This window comes from Mauremys mutica, chromosome 2 (genome assembly GCF_020497125.1).
Source record: "Mauremys mutica isolate MM-2020 ecotype Southern chromosome 2, ASM2049712v1, whole genome shotgun sequence".
NCBI lineage: Eukaryota > Metazoa > Chordata > Testudines > Geoemydidae > Mauremys > Mauremys mutica.
Window position 1 is genome coordinate 38,533,356 of NC_059073.1, and position 25,015 is coordinate 38,558,370.

The 25,015-nt window shown below is 40.1% G+C and overlaps 1 protein-coding gene across 18 annotated transcripts in view; it reads right to left on the bottom strand.

The window, feature by feature from the left end:
* The window catches only part of RIMS2 (regulating synaptic membrane exocytosis 2), a 799,605-nt gene that overhangs the window by 667,958 nt on the left and 106,632 nt on the right, over positions 1–25,015 (bottom strand). For 10 of the 18 annotated variants that reach the window (XM_045004549.1, XM_045004552.1, XM_045004551.1 and 7 more), the window contains exons 2-3: positions 20,527–20,559; positions 20,043–20,129 (exon numbers count right to left, since the gene is read on the bottom strand). The exons of the other annotated variants lie outside the window; for them this stretch is intronic. In XM_045004549.1, coding sequence (XP_044860484.1) covers positions 20,043–20,129; positions 20,527–20,559 — 120 coding nt within the window. The remainder of the gene's footprint in view (positions 1–20,042; positions 20,130–20,526; positions 20,560–25,015) is intronic. 18 annotated transcript variants of the gene reach the window in all.

Here is a 25,015-nt window from a genome sequence, read left to right on the forward strand (position 1 = left end):
CACTGAAGAGCCAGATGTGCTGCCTCTTTCCGTTGGCCTCCCCAAGCACCTGCTTGCTGCGCTGGTGCCTGGAGCCAGCCCTGCACAAAGGAATAGCAACAATGCACAGTACGTGATAATCAACATTTTTTCCTGGTAAAATATTATTTACTGACAATTTCAGATCCACTTATTTGTCTTCAGAGATAGGTTCATAGGTTTAAGGGCCAGAAGGGACCATTGTTATCATCTCATCTGACCTCCTATGTAACACAGGCCATAGAACTCCCCCAAAATAATTCCTAGAGAACATCCAATCTTGATTTAGAAAAGGCCAGTGATGGAAAATCCACATGACCCTTTACACCTTATTTCCCATCTCAATGTGTCTAGCCAGTGGATTTTGTTATATTTTTCTCTGTTAGACTGAAGAGCTCATTATTAAATATTTGTTCCCCATGCAGGTACTGTGGCAGAGCGCTGACCTTGCTCCTGTGGGTCCTGCGCTTCTAGGCGGTTTATGCTAGCCTCAGTGGCTCACTGTGACCCTCCACGTAGCCCTTCTCTCTCTAGGGCCAGGGTTACAGTCTACTGAGCCCTTTTCATCATAGGCTGCAAGGAGGTTGGTGAGAGAACTCCCACAGTCTCTGTTCAGCCTCCTGTCCTGACAGGGGCCTGACTTCCCCTCCCAGGAGCTGTTCCTGTAGTGGTGGGTTGGGGAGAACCCGGGCCCACCCTCTACTCCGGTTTCCAGCCCAGGGACCCTAATGGTAGCAGTTGTTGGCAGCCAGCCTTTCACTGCCAGAGTTGCTACATTTCCCTGGGCCACTTCCCCACAGCTCTCCTGTTTTTCCCTTCTTCACCCTTACCTTAAGGCTCCTTTAACGATGGTTTGGGGGTGTCTTCAGTAACCAGCCCTTCAGCCACACTTCCTCTCCTCTGGTTCCCTGGTTTCCCCTGCCTGACTGGAGTGAGCCCTTTTTATAGTAACAGCAGGGCCTTAATTAGAGTCAGGTGGTCACATTAACTGAATGGCCTCACCTGACTCTTTACAGGTTAATTAGAGTCAGGTGTTCTCATTAGCCTGGAGCAGCCCCTGCTCTGGTCAGTCAGGGAACAGAAAACTGTTAATCCAGTGGCCAGTATATCTGCCTTCTGCTATTCTGCTGTACCCAACTGGCCTGGGTCTATCACAGTACTTATAGACTGTATTCAAGTCATTCTTTAATCTTCTTTGTTAACAAACATAAATTGAGCTCCTTGAGTCTATCACAATAAGGCAAGTCCTTTCTAATCCTTTAATCATTCTCATGACTCTTCTCTGACCCATCTCCAATTTATCAACATCTTTCTTAAACAGTGGACTCTAGAAGCAAACACAATATAGCAGTGCCAAATAAGTCCACAATCTCTTAGATTGTGAAACCAAGAATAAATAAATGGAATGGATACAAAGCAGTGACTATCCTGGTAATAGTATATTTATATTACACTGGAAACACCTTTTAACAACCAGTTTAAAAGAAAAAGTTTGCTGCATATGTACTATAACCACAGAAGATGGCTTCGTGCAACCATCTGAATACACTAGGATTTTGCCTGGAATTTCCACATAGCTTCCAACTGCCAAGTTGGAACTGTTATTCTAAAATTACATAATTGCTTCATTACCTTAGTTGGGAATTTTCTTGTTCAATTATATAGGAATTTCAGCATCATATTTTCAAGAACGATGTGTTAATAAATCCTATCATGCACATGGCAAAACCTTTAAAATACTGTTAAAATAAAAATCCTCCAGAAAATATATTCAGAGGTCAGAGAAATCAAAGAATGAGATGAAGAGGTATAAAATACTATTAACAGTTGCTAGATGTGACTAAAGTTAATCCCTTTGACTATGTAAAACACACAATTTAACTTACATTACAAACAATTTTAATCAATATTTCCAAATTTATCCCTCAATCACATATCCGTAACTACTTCACACAGAATATAGAAGATTGTGCCAATAAATGTGACACTAATCACTGGGAACATTTTAATATACCATCATACTGAAAGGCCAAAACAGGAACAGCCATGAAAAAAATTCACACTGCTTTATTCTAGAAGTAATAGGTAAGCTCTGAGGAATGACTAGAAAACATACTTCACAATATGGTATCCAGTGTCTGGATATGTAGAAAAAGGAACATACTTTTGTTTAAACCCTTGAAACATCTGCATTTATTTCCCACTTTAATATTAACTCCTTGTCATCTGTTCATGCTCTCCAACCTGACATTATTGTCTCAAAATGGAAAAGGAGTTAAGAGTAAGAATTAAGTAAATAAGTATAGTTTTCCCAGAACTGGAAAAATAAGTATGCACAACATACAATACAAAATACATATCACTAAAGTCATTTACCCTATTCAGACTAAGGAAAATCCTATGAATGTTGGGAACTTTGTTTTGAAAACTGAACTTGTTTAAAATATACTTTGAGACTGTGATCAAGGACACTGTGTATACAAAGTTGTGTTAAAAAAATACAGAAGAACTCTGAAAAGAGCTGCTATGCACAGCTTTTTGTAGACTAATGAAGTATAAAGTGTATGAATAACCCTGAATGAGGAACTTACTCTTCACTTTTTATTCCTTTATGTCTGTCTCTTTTGTAAATCTTCTCTAATTTACATCTCTAGTCAATGTAAAGCCTACTGGAATTCAGGCCACTGGTGTTTCTTAGGTCATACAATGTACCCTAGACAGTCCTGAATTTGGTTTTTGCCTGTGTGTCTGATACCACCTTTATTGGTTCCTACTAGACAACTGAACCTTGCACCTCTAGATCTAGCTTTCCAACTAGACCTCAGATAGATATGGGGCTCTCCCAGCCTGAGGAAAAAGCCAAGATAGCTTGAAGCTGACAACAATCACCACATACCACCAACCAATATAAAGAATCCTTTCCCCTTCCCCAGTTTTCATTAATCTGAGTTTGTCTCCCTGTGATTGGGGAAATTTAATTTAAAAAACTAACAATTTGTTAGGACATTTTGGTTGTAATATTTCCATCATAAAAAAAAGAGTAAATCATAAGAACAGGTTTTATAGCTTGCAAGTTTTTCTGTATGCTTAAATTAATAAAATAGATTTACATTGTGCGTGACTATTGAAAAATTAAGATTTAATCCATGAAAAGAATCCTGCATTTAGCATTAGCCATGGGGTACATTAAGTAATGGCGTCTATGTAATTATCCATAAACCATGATGTTTACCAATTGAAATTTATTAAATATTTTAGATGTTTTTCTACAGTTTCAAGTATAATGATTTCAACTACAATACAGAATACAAAGTGTACAGTGCTCACTTTATATTATTATTTTTATTACAAATGCACTGTAAAAATGATAAACAAAAGGAATAGTGTTTCTCAATTAATCTCATACAAGTACTGTAGTGTGATCTCTTTATTGTGAAAGTGCAATTTACAAATGTAGATTTTTTTTTGTTACACAACTGCTCTCAAAAACAAAACAGTGTAAAACTTTAAAGCCTACAAGCCCACTCAATCCTACTTCTTGTTCAGCCAATCCCTAAGAGAAACAAGCCTGTTTACATTTACAGGAGATGATGCTGTCTACTTCTTATTTACAATGTTACCTGAAAGTGAGAACAGGCGTTTGCATGGCACTTTTGTACCTGTCATTGCAAGGTATTTATGTGCCAGATATGCTAAACATTCGTATTCCCCTTCATGCTTCAGACACCATTCTGAAGGACATACTTCCATGTTGATGACACTCATTAAAAAAATGTGTTAATTAAATTTGTGACTGAACTCGAGGGAGAATTATATGTCTCCTGCCCTGTTTTACCCGCATTCTGCCATATATTTCATGTTATAGCAGTCTTGGATGATGACCTAGCACATGTTTGTTTTAAGAACACTTTCACTGCAGATTTAACTAAATGCAAAGATTTAACTAAATTTCACCAATGTGAAATTTCTAAAGATAGCTATAGCATTCGACCCAAGGTTTAAGAATCTGAAGTGCCTTCCTAAATCTGAGAGGGACGAGTTATAGAGCATGCTTTCAGAAGTCTTAAAAGAGCAATACTCTGATGAAGAAACTACACAACCTGAACCACCAAAAAAGAAAATAAACTTCTGTTGGTGGCATCTGACTCAAATGATGAAAATGAACATGTGTCAGTCCACACTGCTTTGGATCATTATTGAGCAGAACCCGTCATCAGCATGGACACATGTCCTCTAACATGGTGGCTGAAGCATGAAGGGACATATGAATCTTTAGCACATCTGGCACGTAAATATTGTGCGACTCCTGACACGACAGTGCCATGAGAATGCCTGTTCTCACTTTCAGGTGACACTGTAAACAAGAAGCAGGCAGCATTATTTCCTGAAAATTGTAACCAAACTTGTTTGTCTGAGCAATTGGCTGAACAAGAAGTAGGACTGAGTGGACTTGTAGACTCTAAAGTTTTACATTGTTTTATTTTTAATGCAGTATTTTTTGTACATAATTCTACATTTGTAAGTTCAACTTTTATGATAAATAGATTGCACTACAGTCCTTGTATTAGATTAACTGAAAAATACTATTTCTTTTGTTTTTTACAGTGCAAATATTTGTAATAAAAATAAATATAAAGTGAGCACTATACACTGTGTATTTGTGTTGTAATTAAAATCAATATATTTGAAAATGTAGAAAATATCCAAAAATATTTAAATAAATGGTATTCTATTTTTAACAGCATGCTATTAATCACACTGTGATTAATCACAATTAATCTTTTTAATCCCGCAATTAATCACAATTAGTTTTATTTAATTGCTTAACAGCCCTAGTTGCAACAGCATAGCCTAACTCCCTTCCCTATTCACTATAACAAAATCCCTCCGAACCCACTGTGGGAAGGTGAAAAAAAAAAACACACTCCACCTCGGCCAATCTGGTGGTGATGGAAAAACTCCTTCCCAGCCTCCCTAGAAAGGAGTGATTAGCATGATGCCCACAGCAGGTCCTGACTAAACCTGGTATTTTTGCCATCTCTACGGGAAAGGAGGGTGGATGCTGCTCCACCTGGTCTGGGAAAAAGGAGCTTCTCCTGCCAGGCTTGCTCCTTTTCAACTGGGAATGTGTCAGCATCACCACGGCAAGTGGGACAATAGCACCCCCGCTTAAAGCTCTGGTGCGGTCATTGTCTGGGTGCTTTATCTGTGCATTTCCATACTTTATATTTAGATTTCTTTTAAAGTTAAGATTAATTCTGTATGTCAATTGTGGGAGAAAAACGAGTCCTCACTCTGAGTTTGAAGCAACAAGCCAGAGGCAGCTTTATTTTCGAGCAATTGCAAATGCACGGCAGAGTACACAGGGGCAGGTCTCCGTTAGATAAACAATTAAGGCAAGCTTTTATACCTTTTATCACGTACAATAATGAGCAACAGCGGCATTTTGTTATACATATTTCTTCCTGATATCTCACTTTTCTCATTAATTTCTGCTACAGTCTACATTCCATTCTTATCTAACACAAGGCCAAAACAGCATCTCTTACTGTCTGTGCCCATACGCTTTCTCTCTTTCTACCCGCCTAGACCTTCAAATCTCGCATTATTAGAGTCAGTGTCAGCCTTACTTGTTAGTCTGACTCTTGCTCTATTCCTAGGGACTAAGATCTCTATGTCCAAATTCCCTTTATCCTTTTCTCCAATTCCATACATATAATTTTTATTTTGAGGATAATTAAAACATCCCAGCAATGTTTGCTTTACTGTGAATTACTCATATTTACTCTCAACTTTACCTTAATACCGTATTAATATAGTTTTTGTTTGCAAGTACAAACATTGGATTTGAACAAGAGCTCATGTTTGTAGTACCATGTGTGTCAGTTGAAAGTACACATTTTTGTCTTAAGAAAAGTGTCGCTGCAGTGTGAGTACATAGGCTTATGAAGTGCTACTTTTATTAAGTACTATTTAAAATTCATTGCTATTGAAAAGAGAATGTTACTCACCCTGGGCAGTAGCTCAGGTTCTTTGAGATGGTTGTCCTTGTGGGTGCTCCACTTTAGGTGTCTTGGCACCCTGCGCTTGTAATCAGAGATTTGTAGTAGCAGTGCCCTCTCTGGCCGTGCATGCCATCTCACACCGCTCCAAGCGGCTACCTAACATGTGCAGCCAACCAACTCTCAGTTCCTTCTGTACCCCACAGGATCAGTGTGAAACTCCAAAGTAGAGGGAAGGAGCAGGGGTAATGGAGCACCCACAGGGACAACCATCTCAAAGAACCTCAGTTACTGTGCAGGGTGAATAACCTTCTCTTCTTCTTTGAGGAGTGCCCCTGTGAGTGCACCACTTTAGGTGACTATGGTGCAATCCCCCTCAATGGAGGGGGGGCTTTGGAGTTGGTTTATTTACGGCGGCTAGCTCCAAGAGTCCAAACTGTGCATCTGCAGCTGATTGTTGCTTGAGAGCGTAGTGCTTAGTAAAAGTGTGGGCAGAGGCCCAGATAGCTGCTCCGCAAATGTCCATAACGGGTATGTCACTGAGAAATGCTACTGATGTTGATCAAGTATCAGGGGGTAGCCATGTTAGTCTGTATCCACAAAAACAACAAGGAGTCCAGTGGCACCTTAAAGACCAACAGATTTATTTGGGCATAAGCTTTCGTGGGTAAAAAAACCTCACTTCTTCAGATGCATCTGAATGTTGATGTAGATAATGTTCTGGTGGAGTGTGTGTGAACGCCTGGTGGAGCAGGGCGGTTGTTCTGCTGGTAACACAAATGGATACAGCCCGAGATCCATTTAGATAGTCTCTTTTTAGAGATGGTCTGACCATTCAGTAATTCTGTTATGGAGAGAAAGAGATGAGACAATTTTCTAAATATTTTTGCTCTTTCTAGGTAAAAAGCTAGTGCTCTGTGGATGTCAAGCGTGTGAAGAGAATCCTCTCTGTTGTTGGCATGTGGTTTCAGGAAAAACACAGGTAAATATATCGGTTGATTTAGATGAAAGGACGAGGCTACCTTGGGTATGAACTTGGGGTGCAGCTGTAGGATCACTTTGTCTTTATAGAATGTGGTATAAGGTGGGTGTGCCATTAAGGTACCTAGCTTTCCTACTCTTCTTGCCTACATGATTGCAATGAGGAAGGCCACTTTCATCAATAGATGTAGCAATGAACAAGTCGCTAAGGGTTCCAATGGTTTCCCCACGAGGCTATAGAGGACGAGGTTAAGATCCCACAAGGGTATAGGGTCTTTTAGCATTGAGTAGGTATTCATCATGCCTTTTAGAAAATGCTTAGTCATTGGATGAGCAAAGCATATTATGGAACAAGGTGGTTGCAGCGAGATGTACTCTGATGGAGCTGTTGGATAGCCCCGATTTTTTAAGACCCAGTATATATTCGAGGACCCTGGGCAGTGGGGCCAATTGTGGATAAATATGGTTAGCCTTGCACCAGATGCAGAATCATGTCTACTTCTGTGCATATGTTTTCCGTGTGCTTAGTCTGAAGCTGTTCAAGAGTATGTCTTTAACTTCGTCAGAATAGTCTTTGTCAATACCCGGCAGCCATGGAGAAGCCAGGCCTTGAGATAGAGAAGAGTTAGGTTGGGGTGACTGACGGGTCCTGTGTCAGGAGGTTAGGTATTAAAAGAAGGGTTTGAGGTGGTTTCACTGCCATCTGTCTCAGGAACAGGAACCATGTTTTTCAGGGCCACACAAGGGACCCTGGCCTTTTCTTGCCTGATCTTGTGTATAACCTGACTCAGAAGTCGAATTGGAGGGAACACATACATTAGTGGCGCATCCCATTTCATGAGGAGGATGTCGGCCAGAGAGTGGTGTCCCAGCCCCACTCGGGAGCAGTATTGAGGGCACTTTGCGTTGTGAGCGGTGGCAAATACATCTATAGCTGGGAATCCCCATAGGTTGAATATGGTGGTGAGGGTTGCATAGTCCGTCTCGCACTCGTGGGTTTCTGAGAAGGCTCTGCTCAATTGGTCCACCATGGTGTTCTGGTGATCTGGAAGGTAGGATGCTGAGATGTCTACATTGTGGAAGATGCACCAATTCCAGAGGCGTATAGCCTCCATGCATAGAGGGTATGGTCGGGCTCCCCCTTGGTAGTTTATGTAGAACATGTATGCTGTGTGGTCCATAAGGACTTTGATAGTTGTGTTGTGGATTAGAGGTAGGAAATGCTCACATGCATTTCTAACTGCTCTTAGTTCTAGTACTTTTCTATGCAAAGTGGTTTCTGTTGCAGACCATCGACCCTGGATTGTGTTGTCGCCCAGCTGAGCTCCCCATCCCATAAGGAAGGCATCCGTGGTAATTGTTATTGTAGGAGCTTTCTGTTGAAAAGGGATGCCTGTTTTGTGGGTGTGTCCACCACGCGAGGGAATCCTTTACCTTGTGGGGCATGGTGAGCTGTCTGTTGAGGGAGTGCTTGTGTGGTATATATATATGTCCCAGCTCCTCCACCTACCTCCCAGCGCTTGCCGCTGCCAAACAGCTGTAGCAAGCTCCAGGAGGGAAGGGGGAGGAGTGGGAACATGGCACGCTCAGGGGAGGAGGCGTGGAAGAGGCTGGGCCAGGGCTGGGATTTGGGGAAGGAATTGAATAGGGTCAGGGAGGGGGCAGAGTTGGGGCGGGGACTTTGGGGAAGGGGTTGGATTGGGCGCAGGGCAGGGGTGGAGTCAGGGTGGAGCTGGGAGCAGAGGGGAGTCGAGCACCCACCGACACCATTAGAAGTCAGTGCCTATGGTCTGTGTGACCTCTAGTGCTGCCTGCTGTGTTGGTACTCTTAACAGGCTGTCGTCTAGGTATGGAAAAATCATGTCCCCTAATCTGTGAAGGTAAGCTGCAGCAACAGTGAGGACTTTGGAAAAACTCTTGGGGCAGTCCGAAGGGTAGCACTTTGTATTGGTAATGTTGATGTCCCAGGGTGAAGCGCAAGAATCTTCTGTGCGCTGGGTGAATGGTGACATGAAAATAAGTGTCTTGTATGTCGAGGGACGAGAACCAATCTCCTTTCTCTAATGCTGGACTTATTGTCGATAGGGTCACCATTTTGAATTGCTGTGTTTTCCCAAACTTGTTGAGTTTGCGAAAATCCAGAATGGGTCTCTCTCCGCCATTCTTTTTCTGAGTGAGGAAATAATGGGAATAAAATCCCCTTCTTCTGTGTTGAGGTGGTACTGGTTCCACGGCCCCTAACTACAGGAGGTGGTTTATTTCCTCTTGTAATAGGGGCTCGTGAGAGGGGTCCCTGAAGAGGGATGGGGAAGGGAAGGTGGGATAGAAATAATTGGGATGGAGTAACCCTGCTAGATAATTTTCAGGACCCATCTGTCTGTGGTGATATTGTTCCAGACTAGGTAATATGGTGACAGGCAGTGCCCAAAAAGGTCTTAAAGTGGGGTTGAGATCCAGAATTAGAGAGTGTAGAGGTATCGGGTCCTCAACCAGACCTTCAAAATGATTGCCTAAAAATGGAAGGCTAGGACATGGAAGGCTGGTTTTGATTTTGCCTTCATCCTGTCTGCTCTGTTTGCAGCGTTGGGTATAGTGTCTCTGAGGCAGGGAGTATGGTGCAACCTAGAATTTTTGGTTATAAAACCTTCCTTGCCTTTTCTTGTTTACAAGGACATCGATGCCAAGTGTCTTTAAGGTGGCACAGGAGCCCTTTGGACATATTGGTGGATTCTGAAAACAGTTTCTGACCCTCAAAAGGTAGGTCCTCAACTGTAGTCTGTACCTTCCTTGGAAATCCTGAGGTGGAGCCAAGATGCCTGATGCATGACTACAGGGGTCACAATGGAGCGTGCTGCTGTGTCCGTGGAATCGAGAGAGGCTTGGAGGGCCATCTTTGCAATGAGACAGCTTAAGAGATGTTGGACTTATACTTCTTTCTTGTCCTCTGGGAGATGTTCAATAAAAGATTACATTGTAGAAAACAGGTTGTATGTGTATTTTGTGAGTAGTGCAGAGTAATTTCTGATGTGGAATTGGAAGGTGGTGGAAGAATAGGCTTTGCGCCCAAAGAGGTCTAGCCTCTTCCAGTCCTTGTCGTAAGGGGTGGATCTAGACTGTTGCTGTTTGCCTCTCTGATTTACTGCCTCCACAACCAGTGAATTAGGAGTGGGGTAGGTAAAGAGAAATTTATCCCATTTTGCTGGCACGTAGTATTTTTTGTCTGACCTTTTACAGGAAGGAGGGGCCTTGGCTGATGTCTGCCTGATGATTTTCGCAGGGTCCATTATGGCAGCGTTAATCAGCAGTGCTATTTTTGCCGATGGGGATGCCTGGAGGATGTCAGTGAGCTTATGTTGGGTCTCAGGGAGCTCAGACAAGGTGATGTCAAGGGAGTCTGCCACCCTCTTGAAAACATCCTGAAAGAACTTGAAGTTATCCCCCGATGTGGGGGGGGGTGGCATGATTGTTTCATCTGAAGATGAAGATAAGATATGCATAAGTAGCAAGGTGTCTCCTTCAGGTACGTCCTGCTGTTCTTCAGTCTCCTCATCCTGGGCCTCTGAAGGTGCCGGGTCCATTGGTGAGGGACAGCATGGTGCTCTGGAGACCGATGGGTAAACAGTCTAATGTTCTGGACCCTATTAATGGCCCATGGGTCCCAATATGGTCAGTTGGGTGGGAGGGCCATGGGAGGTGGCAGCCAGGATTGCAGCTTCCAAGCTTGCGTGTGTACTAGTGGCTGGTGATGTGAGGGACCAGCTTTAGGAGAGGAGTGGTGAGACTGTACAGTCCTGGGTTGTCCTCATCATCATAATCACTGGAGAGAGGTCATGATGAAGCCCCTGGGGTGATGATCTGGCTTGGTCTGGGCCCTGCTGGGGTACCATCGGTACTGAATAGCGGGGGTCCCTGGCGTAGAAGAAACTGCCAGGTCTGCCTGTCTAGTGAAAAGTTGCACTACCAGGAAGCTCAGTGCTGGGGATGGCAGCATAGTCTGAGAGGAGACCGTCAGAACTGTCGGTGCCAAGGTCTTGCTGAACTGTGTATGTGCAGCAGGTGGCACCATTACAGTGGTCAGTGCTGGGACGTTCTTTGGCATGGTCCATGCCAAGCTAGGGAGCTTGGCTTTAGATCACACACCTGACTAAGAGCCTGCCCATACTGGGTCCTTGGCTCCTTGGGAAAGTCTTGGTACGGAACATTCCTGATGCCTCTCAGTCTGAGGCTCTCAGTACCGTTGGTACTGGGGCAGATTTTTCACCAGGAGACCGTTTCTTTTTCGGTGGATCTCGCTGTGGAAATGACTGACACTGGTGTTTGGTTGCCTTTTTAGGGGCAGGGTCCTTGGAAGCTGCCTTGGTAGCGGAGCCCTTGTCTGAGGCTGCTGCTGGCAACCATTGGCCAGGAGACATCCTGGACTCTGGGTCGGAGGTTGGCTTGAGGGATTTCTCCATTGTGAGTAATTTAAGTTGGAGGTCCCTGGCTTTTAGTGCCTAACAATCAGTTTTTTACAGTGAGGACACTTTTGAGGAATATGGGTCTCTCCGAGACAGCAGACACACTGAGCATGGCCGTCTGAAACATGGCCTGATAGCCTACAAGTCAGGCAGCATTTAAATCCAGGGGAACCAGGCATACCTGAGGAAGGTCCAGCTCTGGAGAAAAATGGGGTAGCCCATATTTAAGCAGTCATTGTTGGAGAAGGCCCACCAGGGGCGGGAGGGGGAAAAACTACCCTAAAAAATTTTTTTTTAAATATGGAAGAAATTAAAGTAATGTTAACCAAAGTTAACTAGAATAGAGGGGATAAAAGAAAAAGGACGGAATATGAACTTTCTACGAAGCTGAAGGGGCACTGCTGGTGCTCCTACTCAAGCCAAGAGTGGTAGAGAAGGAACTGGGGGTCGGTTGACTGCGCATGCTAGGCAGCCGCTTGGAGTGGTGCGAGATGGTTGCTGCACATGCACGGTCAACTGGGGCACTACTACTACTAATCTCCGATTAAAAGCTCAGGGCACTAAAGCACCTAAAGTGGAGCACCCACAGGGACACTCCTTGACGAAGAACCATTTTTTCCAGGAACTAAACATATTGTAAATAAAAGACTGAAATAACTTATTAATCATTTATCTATGTTCATTTATTTCTGTGCTTGAAGTAAATAATCTACTGGTGGACTTCCCAATTATCTGAAAGTCATGACAATGTTTATGCATCATGTTCAAAATTCAAACAATAATCAACCATTTATTTCTATTAATAATTTTTGAGACATTTCAATATATTTTTCTTAATATATTTTATTTTAACTATCAATGTGGCAATCTATTTTAAAGATTTTTTATGCAGACACTGATAACATATCCACTATCATTTTCTTTAATGACCATTTTGTAATTTTATGTAGAAAATAATGTGTATCATATCAAAAACCTCTACCTGTCAAGTGTTCTCCTATGGGATTAATGAGATGGCACGGAGTTCATAAACTGAAGCAATGTTATATCCTGATACTGTTTTACAATTGATTTCACTCCTTTGTTTTATTTTAGGCAACAGTGCTGTCATGAACATACAGCTAAAGGTAGCATAAAATCCCTCCTTTTCCTGTAAAGGGTTAAGAAGCTCAAATAACCTGGTTGGCACCTGAGCAAAAGGACCAATAAGGGGAGAAGATACTTTCAAATCTGTGGGGGAAGGTTTTTGTTTTGTCTCTCTCTCTGTGTTCTCTCCAGGTCAGCAAGGAATCAGGGCAGGGAAAATACATCTCCCAAAGCCATACCTGAACTAAGCATCTAAGATTACAAATTGTAAGTAATAGGAAGGAAATGCATTAGATTATCTTTTGTTTTAGCTTGTGAATTGTGCCTATGCTAAGAGGGAGGTTTATTCCTGTTTTTTTGTAACTTTAAAGTTTTGCCTAGAGGGGAATCCTCTGTGTTTTGAATCTTATTACGCTGTAAAATTACTTTCCATCCTGATTTTACAGAGGTGCTTCTTTTACTTTTTTCTTTATTATAAAGTTCTGGTTTTTTAAGAATCTGATTGGTTTTTAGTGTCCTAAAAATCCAAGGGTCTGGTCTGTGCTCACTTTGTTAACCTATTTGGTTGGTATATTATTCTCAAGCCTCCCCAGGAAGGGGGTGAATGGGGCTTGGGAGAATATTTTAGGGAAACAGAACTCCAAGTGGTCCTTTTCCTGAATCTTTGTCTAACTCACTTGGTGGTGGCAGCAGTACCCATCCAAGGACAAGGAAGGATTTGTGCCTTGGAGAAGTTTTTAACCTAGGCTGGTAGAAATAAGCTTAGGGGGTCTTTCATGCGGGTCCCCACATCTGTACCCCAGAGTTAAGAGTGGGGAGGGAACCCTGACAAGTGCCTTGAGGGAGATGAACTGAACAATTACATTGTTTGCTGTATAGATACAGTGCATGATTGTTATGACAGAAACTTTTATAATTCCAAATTTTGCCCACTGTAACCAGAGGCCACTCTATTCCAATGGGGTAGAATACACATGACAAAAATGTAGGCATGTGAGCAGGAGATCACAGTGAATGAGTATATATGGCAGAAATCAAATATTACTCAAAAACTGCATAGCAAAAATTTTATATCATTCTTGAGTGACTGAATATCAGTTTATTTCAAGGTTTGTCTCTAGAAATAAACTAAAATTAATAAACAATCTGCTAGTGGTTTATTTGAGGTTCTTGGCCAGAATGAAAACAGATGTTTAATAAATGAGCATTTTTCTGAAAATATTTGTTTTATAATATATCAGGTTTGGCTAATAATAGAAAAGTTACCTTGGTTTGTGGAGATTTATCTTGTAGAAAAATTAAGATTCTGTAACATCTCATTTTGTAACAAATTTCATCCATCTCCCCTACAAAAGTAACAATAGCCTCATAAAAAAACACAAGATATCTGTCTATTAACATACTATTGTTATAAGCAGAGAGAAAGCACTGAATTTAACATGCTTGATTTGAGAAATCTTTTTCCATGTGTGGTCACTATGTTGTGATAAGTAGTGTACTTTTATTACATCTGGCTCCCCACCCCCACTCAAAACTAATCTTACAAATATAAGAAAATACTTTCTTGATTCAAATTATTTAGATAATAAATAAACAAATAATCAATAATACCCTCTGACATAGGATGCATTTGTAACTAGTAGCTGAAAGTCTGTGCTGTCACAGATATAATTAATGAAATCACGTGTGTGTAAAAAGCCAAAAATGGCTGAGAACTTTAAAAATTGGACAGCAACACACCATGAATCCCAGTGATATTCTAAACAAAAAGAACTCTCAACTTTGCTTGTAGCTCTTTTCATCCTTTCAGACTGACTCATCATGCATTCTAGGATTCAGAGTGATATTTAGGGTTACTGTTTGTGCTGTTGTGTTGTGTTGATTTGTGTGGGGGTTGTGAAGTGCTGGGAGAGTTGTGCGTATTTGTGCAGCTGGTGAATCAGGGGTGTGTGCTGTAGTGAGGTGCGTTTGGGATTATTGTGTGTGCTATTGGTAGTTCTGAAGAACTGTGGCAGTTGGGCCAAACAAACCACCATCTGTGCAGTCTCCCTAACAGAACCAATAAAATGGTAGCATGAAAATTAGCTGTAAAGTAAGGGTGGCGATTGGTTGAGTTACTTGTGATATATACCACAGTGGTCTAGGATTTATGGCATGGCATAGATACATGCCTTGCTGTCGCATGGGGGGACCACAAATCCCAGGGATGATACAACCTGGTAATATTCTGAACAAAAAGACCTCTGAACCATGTTTGTAGCAATTTCTATCGCTTCACACTGACACAACAGACTTTCTAGGCTACAGAGTGACACACTCTGGAATCTTATTATATTAAGAATGCCATCCTCCTGATAAATTATCAAAAGCCAGGAAAGAAGGTTTGCTCCTGTTCATATTGTAGGCAATGAGAGTTCTACAAGGATCATCAGCAGAAGCAGTTCTAAGGTGACTTTAAAAACTACCAGCCATTGATGCAGTAAATTATGTATATTCTCTCTGCTGTAAACACATAACTTTCTTTAGTAATAGTGGGTGTTACACATGTGCACCAAAATAAAAATATGTTTACATATTTCAAAAAATAATTTTGCAACTGGCTAGAATAATTTTTATGTTTATAAATAATTTTTATGTTTATGTTTTATATTTCTTTAACCTTAAATGTTATTTAGGGCACCTTGATATGTTTAAAATATGGTATTACTATATTCTTAAATTATCTTTAACAGATCAAGTTGCATTACTATAGTAATAATTAATATATTATGCAACACTTCAAAAAATAAACCACCATGTCCACATGCAGAAATAAAATATTTATATTCTGGACATTTCTTTAAGAAGCACATTTTATAAACCTTGTTCTTTTGAAGGGAGCTTACTATAGAATACAATTGCACAACTTTTCAACTTGCTTACAAGACAAAATATTATAAACTCAGGCCCAAATCCTGAGGCATACTGAGCACCTGCAACTCCCAGTGAAGTCAAATAATGTGAATCTACTTTTCAATCAAAAATACACTAAACCTATTTGCATTAATCAAAAATGATAGGCCAGAGGCTGATGGTGAAAAGGGGCCATAAGGCGGCATAAGCTGGGCAGCTGAGGATGTCTTCAGTGTGAGGAATCCCTGGCTGACATACAAACATCCGGGACAGTGATGAAGATGAAGATGAAGTATGTGAGAGCTGGGGGACAAAACATTCTAAGTCAAGAGGCTATGCATTAGTATAAAACTCTACACAGAGTGAGTGAGTGTAGCCTGCTCCATGCTATTTCCCAGTCTCCCCCAGCAATCCCCAGCTGCAACAGCCATCTGCAGGGCATAAAAAGGCAGAAAAAAGTTAGGGAACCCAGATAAATTATACCATTGGCTGAACCAAAATGAATTGAAATGCTAGCATTACTACTTAGGCTTCAGAACTGAAAAGTGGAGTGAAAGCTGCTTCATGATGAGAATTCTGTAGTGTTAATAATTAGAGTCCCCTCAGGAATCAGGATGTCTCCCCTTTTATCAAAGTCCTAACTCGGAAAACACTGCAGATTTCTGTCTCCTCCTGTTTAACAAGACATTTCTATAAAGGATTACATTAACTTTTTCACAAATGTACCAATTCTGAACACATCACCTATTTCTTCTCCTCCGTCTCTTCCTGCTGGCACGACAGAGCAATTTGGGACATGTCTTAGGGAGAAGATAGCATACTGGATGGCCCAAGTTAATTGTTTTGAAGGGGGGGTCTGAATTTTTTCTTGAGCCAGCCCTCACAGAGAAGACATATTGCCAGCATTGGCCTGCTAAGCCCAGGGTTGTGAGTTCAATCCTTGAGGGGGCCACTTAGGGATCTGGGGAAAAAATTGGTCCTGCTAGTGAAGGCAGGGGGCTGGACTCGATGACCTTTCAAGGTCCCTTCCAGTTCTAGGAGATTGGTATAACCTCTGTCAACTCAAAAGATCAATTTAAAAACAAACACTTTAACTTATGTTACCAATAATGAATGAGAAAAGTAAAATTTCAACTGGATTTTCCTTCTCCAAGTTTATCTGCTAATTCTTATTCAAATTAGAAAGTTTGTTTGTAGGCCATGGTACTTCTAGTTCATATACAGCAGCATAACAAAATATCATGTTCATGTACTAGTCTATCTAGAAGTTCTTGTATGTTATTTCCCATATGCTCTAGAAGAACAGTATGCAGTAGCTCTTCAAATCTGTGTTACTAGAGATGTGAATGTATAGCACTGCTAAATTAATGGTCAGTTAAAGAGTATTTTACAAGTGTGTAGATTTCTTGTTTTTATTTTTGCTTGTAATAGACACCTAACATTATGGTTATGGACCAACAGGGAATGCCTTACTGCCTTCTTCACCTAGTATGCATTTCTCCAACACACAGAGTCCCTTCTGTATGTTTCCATCCTCAATTCCTTCAGCACCCCACCACACCTTCCTCCCTTCCCCCACTGATTTCATCTTGGGAATTTTAGAAACAAATCTAGCCACCTTACTCTCCCTCTTCTCATCTGTACATACCCCTATTTGCCAAAGACAGCAGATCAATTGTAGTATCTTTATACAAAGGTTTTAGACGTTCTAGGTACTGAGGTGATGTATCTGAAATAATACAATACACAGTACTTTTATGTCTTGAAAAATATCACACTAGACTTTTTGTGTGAAGATTTTTTTCATATTGCCTGTTAATAGTGAAAAAGCATTACAATCAAACTGGTAACCCTAATTCATCCATTAATCCCATTAACCTCAGATGAATAAAGGTTGAAGGATCAGACCCTTCAATGACTTCTGAATACTTGTAACTGAATGTCTGAAGAAACCACGTAAATGAGTTTTCTTCCAGTAACTGAATTTTATAGATATTTATTCTCTATTAGATTTTGTAAGCTTATTTTTGTTTGAAGATACTTGTCAATATCAAAAGAACATTTTTTTAAATAATGAAAAAAAAATTAAATATTTTACCACTTCGTTCACAGATTGTCACCAAATTTTACTCTCAATTAAAGGTGGTTAAAGTTTTTCACTAAAACTTTTTTGCTGAAAAATGGCCTTTTTTCCAAAACATAAAACTTTCATGAAAAGCTATGTATGTTTGTTTTTAAAAGTTTGTACTTTTTCACTGAAACTGAAAATTGCAAAATTTTTCATGTTTTTCACACATTTATCCTCCTTCCTTTTCATTACTGAATACAAAAGAATGAATGATGTTTTGTTTTCCCACACACACACTTTTTCATTCTTCTCCTCCTCCATTAGCCATTTTGTAACTTTTCAAAATTTCCTCACCTTTGAAAAGTTGCAGAGTGGAGAAAACACACACACAACCTGGACATCATTTTATTGTACTCACTGACAAAAAACGAAAAATAGAGGATAAAGGAGAAAAAAATATTTTTTTTTAAATTTTTCAAAATATATTTTGGCCAAAAAGCAATTTTAAAAGGAAAAAATTTTGAACCCTGCAAGAAATTTTGAAATTTTTTTGCAGAAATTGTTTTTCCACTTTTTGACCAGCTCTATCCCCAGTTCTAGGAGCCCTGCTGTCATGACTTCAATGGGAATTGCGCATACACCAGAGCAGAATTTGGCTCAATGTTCACTATGCCAAATATCTTGGTGTTTTAAGTAATTTCATAGCATAGTGAGCTGAACGTAAGCAGTAACTAACAGAGTTATATTCCATGAAGAAAAAAAAAGGATCTTCTATAATTTTACCAGAAATCTATGATTTTAGGATTACAAATTATACACTATCCTGTAGAAATTTTTAAAAGGATGAAATCATAGCTGGAGGATGATGACTACTCTTCTATTTTTCCCCTTCCTTTTCTGATTCTAATTGCTGCATAATAAATCATGCTAATTATTAGACAGCTATTATAATGTTAAAAGTGAATATTCCTCATAGTAGATTGCTGGAAAGTAATACAGCCTACAGAATAATTGAGTGAAATTAGATACTTCAGATATCATAAAAAAGTATGAATAAAACTGAAATAGTTAGTGTGTGTCTGGAAAAATATAAGTAAAACAAATATATAACTTTATAGTTAAACATTTCTGCTGCTGTAGTTTAGGTTGTCAATATTTCCATTATTAACCCTTTTTTGAGGAGGTTATTGCTTTCCTTTAAAAAAAATTCTAGCTGAAAGGTTTAAAAGTTTCACATGAAATTTTGCACTCAAGTACCAGGTAGTTTTTTTATACACTTACAGGCTAAAAGATAAATTTGATAAAATCTATACTGTAATTTTCTCTCTCTCTCTCTCTGTATATGTATTATATGTAGTTATGAGTCAAATCATACAGCCCTTTCTAAAGAATGTTTGCAAGGACTGCTACATTCAGGATTTAGTAATACCCAATCCCATAAATTTTTCTCCTGTGCAATTTTTTGAAGATTCTTATGTTTCTCAATATATATATTTCACAATAAACTAAAACTGCCATTGCCTATAATAACTAAAAGAAACTCAACTAAATATATATTTAACAAAGGGACCAGACATGTCTTTGAAAAATATATAAAAGAAATAATAAAAATGCCTATTTTAAAACCACCTAAGCATGTGCCCAAAAAGATGTTTAAAATTCATTATATAAACCAACAAGACTTTTCCCCATAAAATAAGTAAATAAATAAAATAAAACTTCATAAATTAAAAAGTGATACTTGGTTAACATTAAGGCTGTAACACTTACATAGGAAATTTGAAATTAAAGTTATTCTTAACTTTCTTCTCTTTTTATTTTCAGCTGCATGATTTAAGTTCAACCATAAGTCTGAATCTCCTAGCTTTGCCAGGTTCTGTTCAACCTTAACATTAACTGTTAATTTCTCATATGGTTCTCCTTAAAGGAAATCCATCATGGCATGGCACTGTAAAAGGACCATCAGTGAAATCCTGTCCACATGATGTCAATGGCAAGACTCCCATTGACTATAATAGGACCAGGATTTCACCTCATATCTGTCAAAGCTCAGAAACTTTACAGATATTTCAACATCATGAAAAAAATGAAATGGAAAATTCCCAGCTCTTCAAATGTATTATGTATATTTTAGAGCATTCTATGTATGACCCATATCATAAATACTGTGTATCTACATAGACCTGCTACATATAATACTACATGTCTGATAATTCAAGCTTCCCATGCATAGAACTCATGTTAACTTCATCGGAAGTTTTTCAAAAAGAGTACTTGCAGGGAAAGGCATTAAATGGAGCAGTGAGAGTTCCTAAGATTTTTTTTTCTAATCTAATCAACTCAACTGTCTGGTAAAAGTGGGCCCTCACTTAATTTGCATATTTTTCTTTGCTAATCAAAGCTCTGAAAGCAAAGGCAGTGTCAGCTTGTAAAATGCTCTTATAAGGATGTTATGAATGGGAAAGTATTTAACACATACTCTCCAGTATGTTTTAATGCTAGAGACATTAATTAGTCTACAGAGAGCAGCTTACTTACGTCTGGGGCTCCTTTTCATTTTGTTGTTTTTGCTGTGGCTGAAGAACGTTATTTACCAGCTCAGTGATCCCACTAAAGGGAAACCACCTGTTTAAATAAGCAAATAATGTGACTGAATAACCAAATAAATCATACTAGTTTAAATGTTTTCTTACCCAATAATAATAGAAATATACAGGTGGAAAAGCTACAGCCAATGGGAATGTTAGCTGCAATAATAAGTCAGCCACTAAGGATGTAAGGGAAATAAAGTTTTACACTTAACCAGGCCACAAGCAGGCAGCAAGAAACTACATCCAGTTAACATGTGGATGAAGTAAGAAGCTGCAGGCAGCTCTCTTACAAGCCAATCAGGAAGCAGATGACAAACTAGCTGCAGCCTATCAGGTATTAGTGAAAGCTAATACCATCAAAGGTGCAGAAAGCAGAACATGGCAAAGGTAGAAAAGTCAAGCCTACTGCACTTTTAAGATATTTTACTTACTGTGTTGGTTGTGGTTTTTGTTCTTCTTTGACCCTAAAAAAATAAGTTTGCACAACTGAGTGCAATGTACGTGAAAACAGTTTCTGTCTGCAGTTCTATAATCTACATCCAATGGGCAAAAATAGTTTAATTTTGTATTAAACTAGATTTACTTAATACTTGTCCATATATTTGTAGTGAACTGTATTCTTTGTTAACTTTCACTAAGACTAAAAAATGAGGTAATGTAACATTAATATCTAAAATTCTGTTGAAATGAGTAGAGTGATGTATTGTGATTGATTCCTAATCTTTAGACAGAATAGTTTAGCATATTAGAATATTTTTAGAAATATATTAACCTACAAAATGGGAAAAGGGTGGAGTTTTAATCATAAACTAATATATTAATATTTTGTGCTTTTATATTTCTGATGGAGAAAAATATTCAGGGTCTACATGTATAGTTAAATTTTCACCGATTGTAATTCAAAGTGAATTTAAACTCTTAACCAATTATTTAAAATCTAGTTTCCTGAACCAGTAGATTAATTTAGAAGATAAACCTTGATTTCACTTGCTAAATTACATTTCTATTTCATGCACATCAGTGTACAGTACAGCTATGAAAATTAAACAAGTCAGTTTTGTTTAAATAAACCTTACTAAGACTTGAAAAAGGCTGACAACTATTTATTACCCACCATAGCTATTAAGCAATTCTAGTAAGGTCAAATGTCTTTAAGAAAACATTTCATCTGAAGTACATGCTTAGCTTAGCAGTGCTCTACCAACACCTAATTACACTCCCATCTCACACAGCAAGGGCCACATATACACATAGAGTCCCATGTTGTGAAGTACAGAAAGTCATAGAACTTTACTATAACCTGTGCCAAAAATTCAAGCAGTAGCCAACAGTTTCCTGCTTTCTATGATGCCATAATGAATTACTACTGTGAAAAGGTTCAATGAACATCCACACAAAGGAAAACTAGGAAAAGAGTCAGACACATATCAGGGTAGAACATGATATCCTGAAAATATTTCATAATTTACTACATCAGAGACAAAACATACAGCACAGAATCAATAACTTCCTATCACTGCTTTGCCTCTTTAGTATATTACAATATCACACACACACACCCCACTATGTTAAAAGAAAGTTACAGTTGAAAAATCAAGCACACAGATGCAGAAGTTAGGAAATGTCTGAATTAAATTTCCCTGTGCAACTTTAATTCAGCCCATATATTTGTAGTGAATTGTACCTATGCATTATAATTAAGTCTTTAATCACATGATCAAATACTATTTTTTCCATAGGACCTCTGCCTCATTCAGTGCCCATAACGGACAGTGCCCACTGAATGGGTAGCTATTCAATACAGTAACTCCTCACTTAACGTTGTAGTTATGTTCCTGAAAAATGCAACTTTAAGTGAAACGATGTTACACTAATCCAATTTCCCCATAAGAATGAATATAAGTGGGGGGTTAGGTTCCAGGGATTTTTTTTTTTGCCATACAGTGCAGTACTATAGTTGGGAGGTGCCCCCGCAGGCAAGGAGGCTGAAGGTGCTGTAGGCTAGGAGAAGCATGTTTCACAACAGCAGCAGCCGCAGCTTCCCCTACTTTGCAAGCACCAGGGGCGGGAGGCTCAACCCTCGGCCCACCCACTCCACCTCTTCCCCCAAGCTCCGACCCTTAACCTGCCTCTTCTTCCCCACCTCCCCCTTTACTCCGCACGCCGCATCCTCGCTCCTCCCCCCTCCCTCCCCTGCCTCCTGCTCAGGGCAATCAGCTGGCTTGCGGCGTTCAGGAGGCAGGAAGGAGGGGGAGGAGAGAGGACATGGCAGGCAGGCTCCCCCTGCCTCCTGAACACCGCAAACCAGCTGATTGCCACAGGCAGGAGGAAGGGCAGGGTGTGGGAGGCACGCTCGCTCCTCCCCCCTCCCTTCTGCCCGTGGCAATCAGCTGGCTTGTAACATTCAGGGGGCAGGAGGGAGGGGGTAGAAGTAAGGACTTGGTGCACAGCCTCTCCTCTCCCTCCCCTTGCCTCCTGTCCACATCAATCAGCTGGTTTGTGGCGTTTGGGAGATGGGAGGGAGGGGGAGTCTGCGTGCCAAAGCCTCACTCCTCCCCCTCCCTCCTCAATACCACAAGCCAGCAGATTGCCACGGGCAGGAGGAGGAGGAGAAGGTGCTGATCCGTGGGGTCTGCTGGCAGGCAGGAGTAGCTGTGGGGAGGGCATAGGGGAGCTGATAGGGGGGCTGCCAGCTGTGGATAAAGCAGGCAGCCAAATAACATTATAGTGAAGCATTGCACACCTTTAAATGGAGCATGTTCTGTAATTGAGCAGGGACATAAGAGCGAAACAATGTTAAGCGAGAGGACATTAAGTGGGGAGTTACTGTAGTTCTTTGTATCCTTCTCATTCAATGTAAGGTCCAAGCCTTATTTACCACATGCCATCTGCACTGAATAAGAACATAAGAATGGCCATACTGGGTCAGACCAAAGGTCCATCCAGCCCAGTATCCTGTCTACCAACAGTGACCAATGCCAGATGTCCCAGAGGGAGTGAACCTAACAGGTAATGATCTCTCTCCTGCCATCCATCTCCACCCTCTGACAAACAGAGGCTAGGGACACCATTCTTTACTCATCCTGACTAACAGCCATTAATGGACTTAACCGCCATGAATTTATCTAATTCTCTTTTAAACCCTGTTATAGTCCTAGCCTTCACAACCTCCTCAGGCAAGGAGTTCCACAGGTTGACTGTGTGCTGTGTGAAGAAGTACTTCCTTTTATTTGTCTTAAATCTGCTGCCCATTAATTTCATTTGGTGGCCCCTAGTTCTTATATTATGGGAAAAAGTAAATAACTTTTCCTTATTCACTTTCTCCACACCACTCATGATTTTACATACCTCTATCATATTCCCCCTTAGTCTCCTCTTTTCCAAGCTGAAAAGTCCTAGCCTCTTTAATCTCTCCTCATATGCGACCCATTCCAAAGCCCTCATCATTTTAGTTTGCCTTCTCTGAACCTTTTCAAAATGCCAGTATATCTTTTTTGAGATGAGGAGACCACATCTGTATGCAGTATTCAAGATGTGGGTGTATCATGGATTTATATAAGAGCAATAAGATATTCTCCATCTTATTCTCTATCACTTTTTTAATGATTCCTAATATCCTATTTCTTTTTTGACTGCCGCTGCACACTGCGTGGACGTCTTCAGAGAACTATCCACTATGACTCCAAGATCTCTTTCCTGATTAGTTGTAGCTAAATTAGCCCCCATCATATTGTATGTATAGTTGAGGTTATTTTTTCCAATGTGCATTACTTTACATTTATCCACATTATATTTCATTTGCCATTTTGTTGCCCAATCACTTAGTTTTGTGATTTCTTTTTGAAGTTCTTCACAGTCTGCTTTGGTCTTAACTGTCTTGAGCAATTTCGTATCATCTGCAAACTTTGCCACCTCACTGTTTACCCCTTTCTCCAGATCATTTATGAATAAGTTGAATAGGATTGGTCCTAGGACTGACCCTTGGGGAACACCACTAGTTACCCCTCTCCATTCTGAAAATTTACCATTAATTCCTACCCTTTGTTCCCTGTTTTTTAACCAGTTCTCAATCCATGAAAGGATCTTCCCTCTTATCCCATGACAACTTAATTTACATAAGAGCCTTCGGTGAGGGACCTTGTCAAAGGCTTTCTGGAAATCTAAGTACTCTATGTCCCCTGGATCCCTCTTGTCCACATGTTTGTTGACCCCTTCAAAGAACTCTAATAGATTAGTGAGACATGATTTCCCTTTACAGAAACCATGTTGACTTTTGCCCAACAATTTATGTTCTTCTATGTGTCTGACAATTTTATTCTTTACTATTGTTTCAACTAATTTGCCCAGTACTGACGTTAGACTTACCAGTCTGTAATTTCCGGGATCACCCCTAGCACCCTTTTAAATATTGGCGTTACACTACTATCTTCCAGTCATTGGGTACAGAAGCTGATTTAAAGGACAGGTTACAAACCATAGTTAATAGTTCCGCAATTTCACATTTGAGTTCTTTCAGAACTCTTGGGTGTATGCCATCTGGTCCCAGTGACTTGTTACTGTTAAGTTTATCAATTAATTACAAAACCTCCTCTAGTGACACTTCAATCTGTGACAATTCCTCAGATTTGTCACCTACAAAGGATAGCTCAGGTTTGGGAATCTCCCTAAGAACCCGCAGCCAAGAAGACTGAAGCAAAGAATTCATTTAGTTTCTCCGCAATGACTTTATCATCTTTAAGTGCTCCTTTTGTATCTCGATCGTCCAGAGGCCCCACTGGTTGTTTAGCCAAAGAGATGTCCTGACCAGACTGGGCCAGAGAGAGAGGGACCTATATGATATCGCCCTCTTCACTGGCTCCAGCAAAATCCCAAAGACCACCTAGAATGTGAGACTTTGTCACACTTCTCTCCCACATGTGT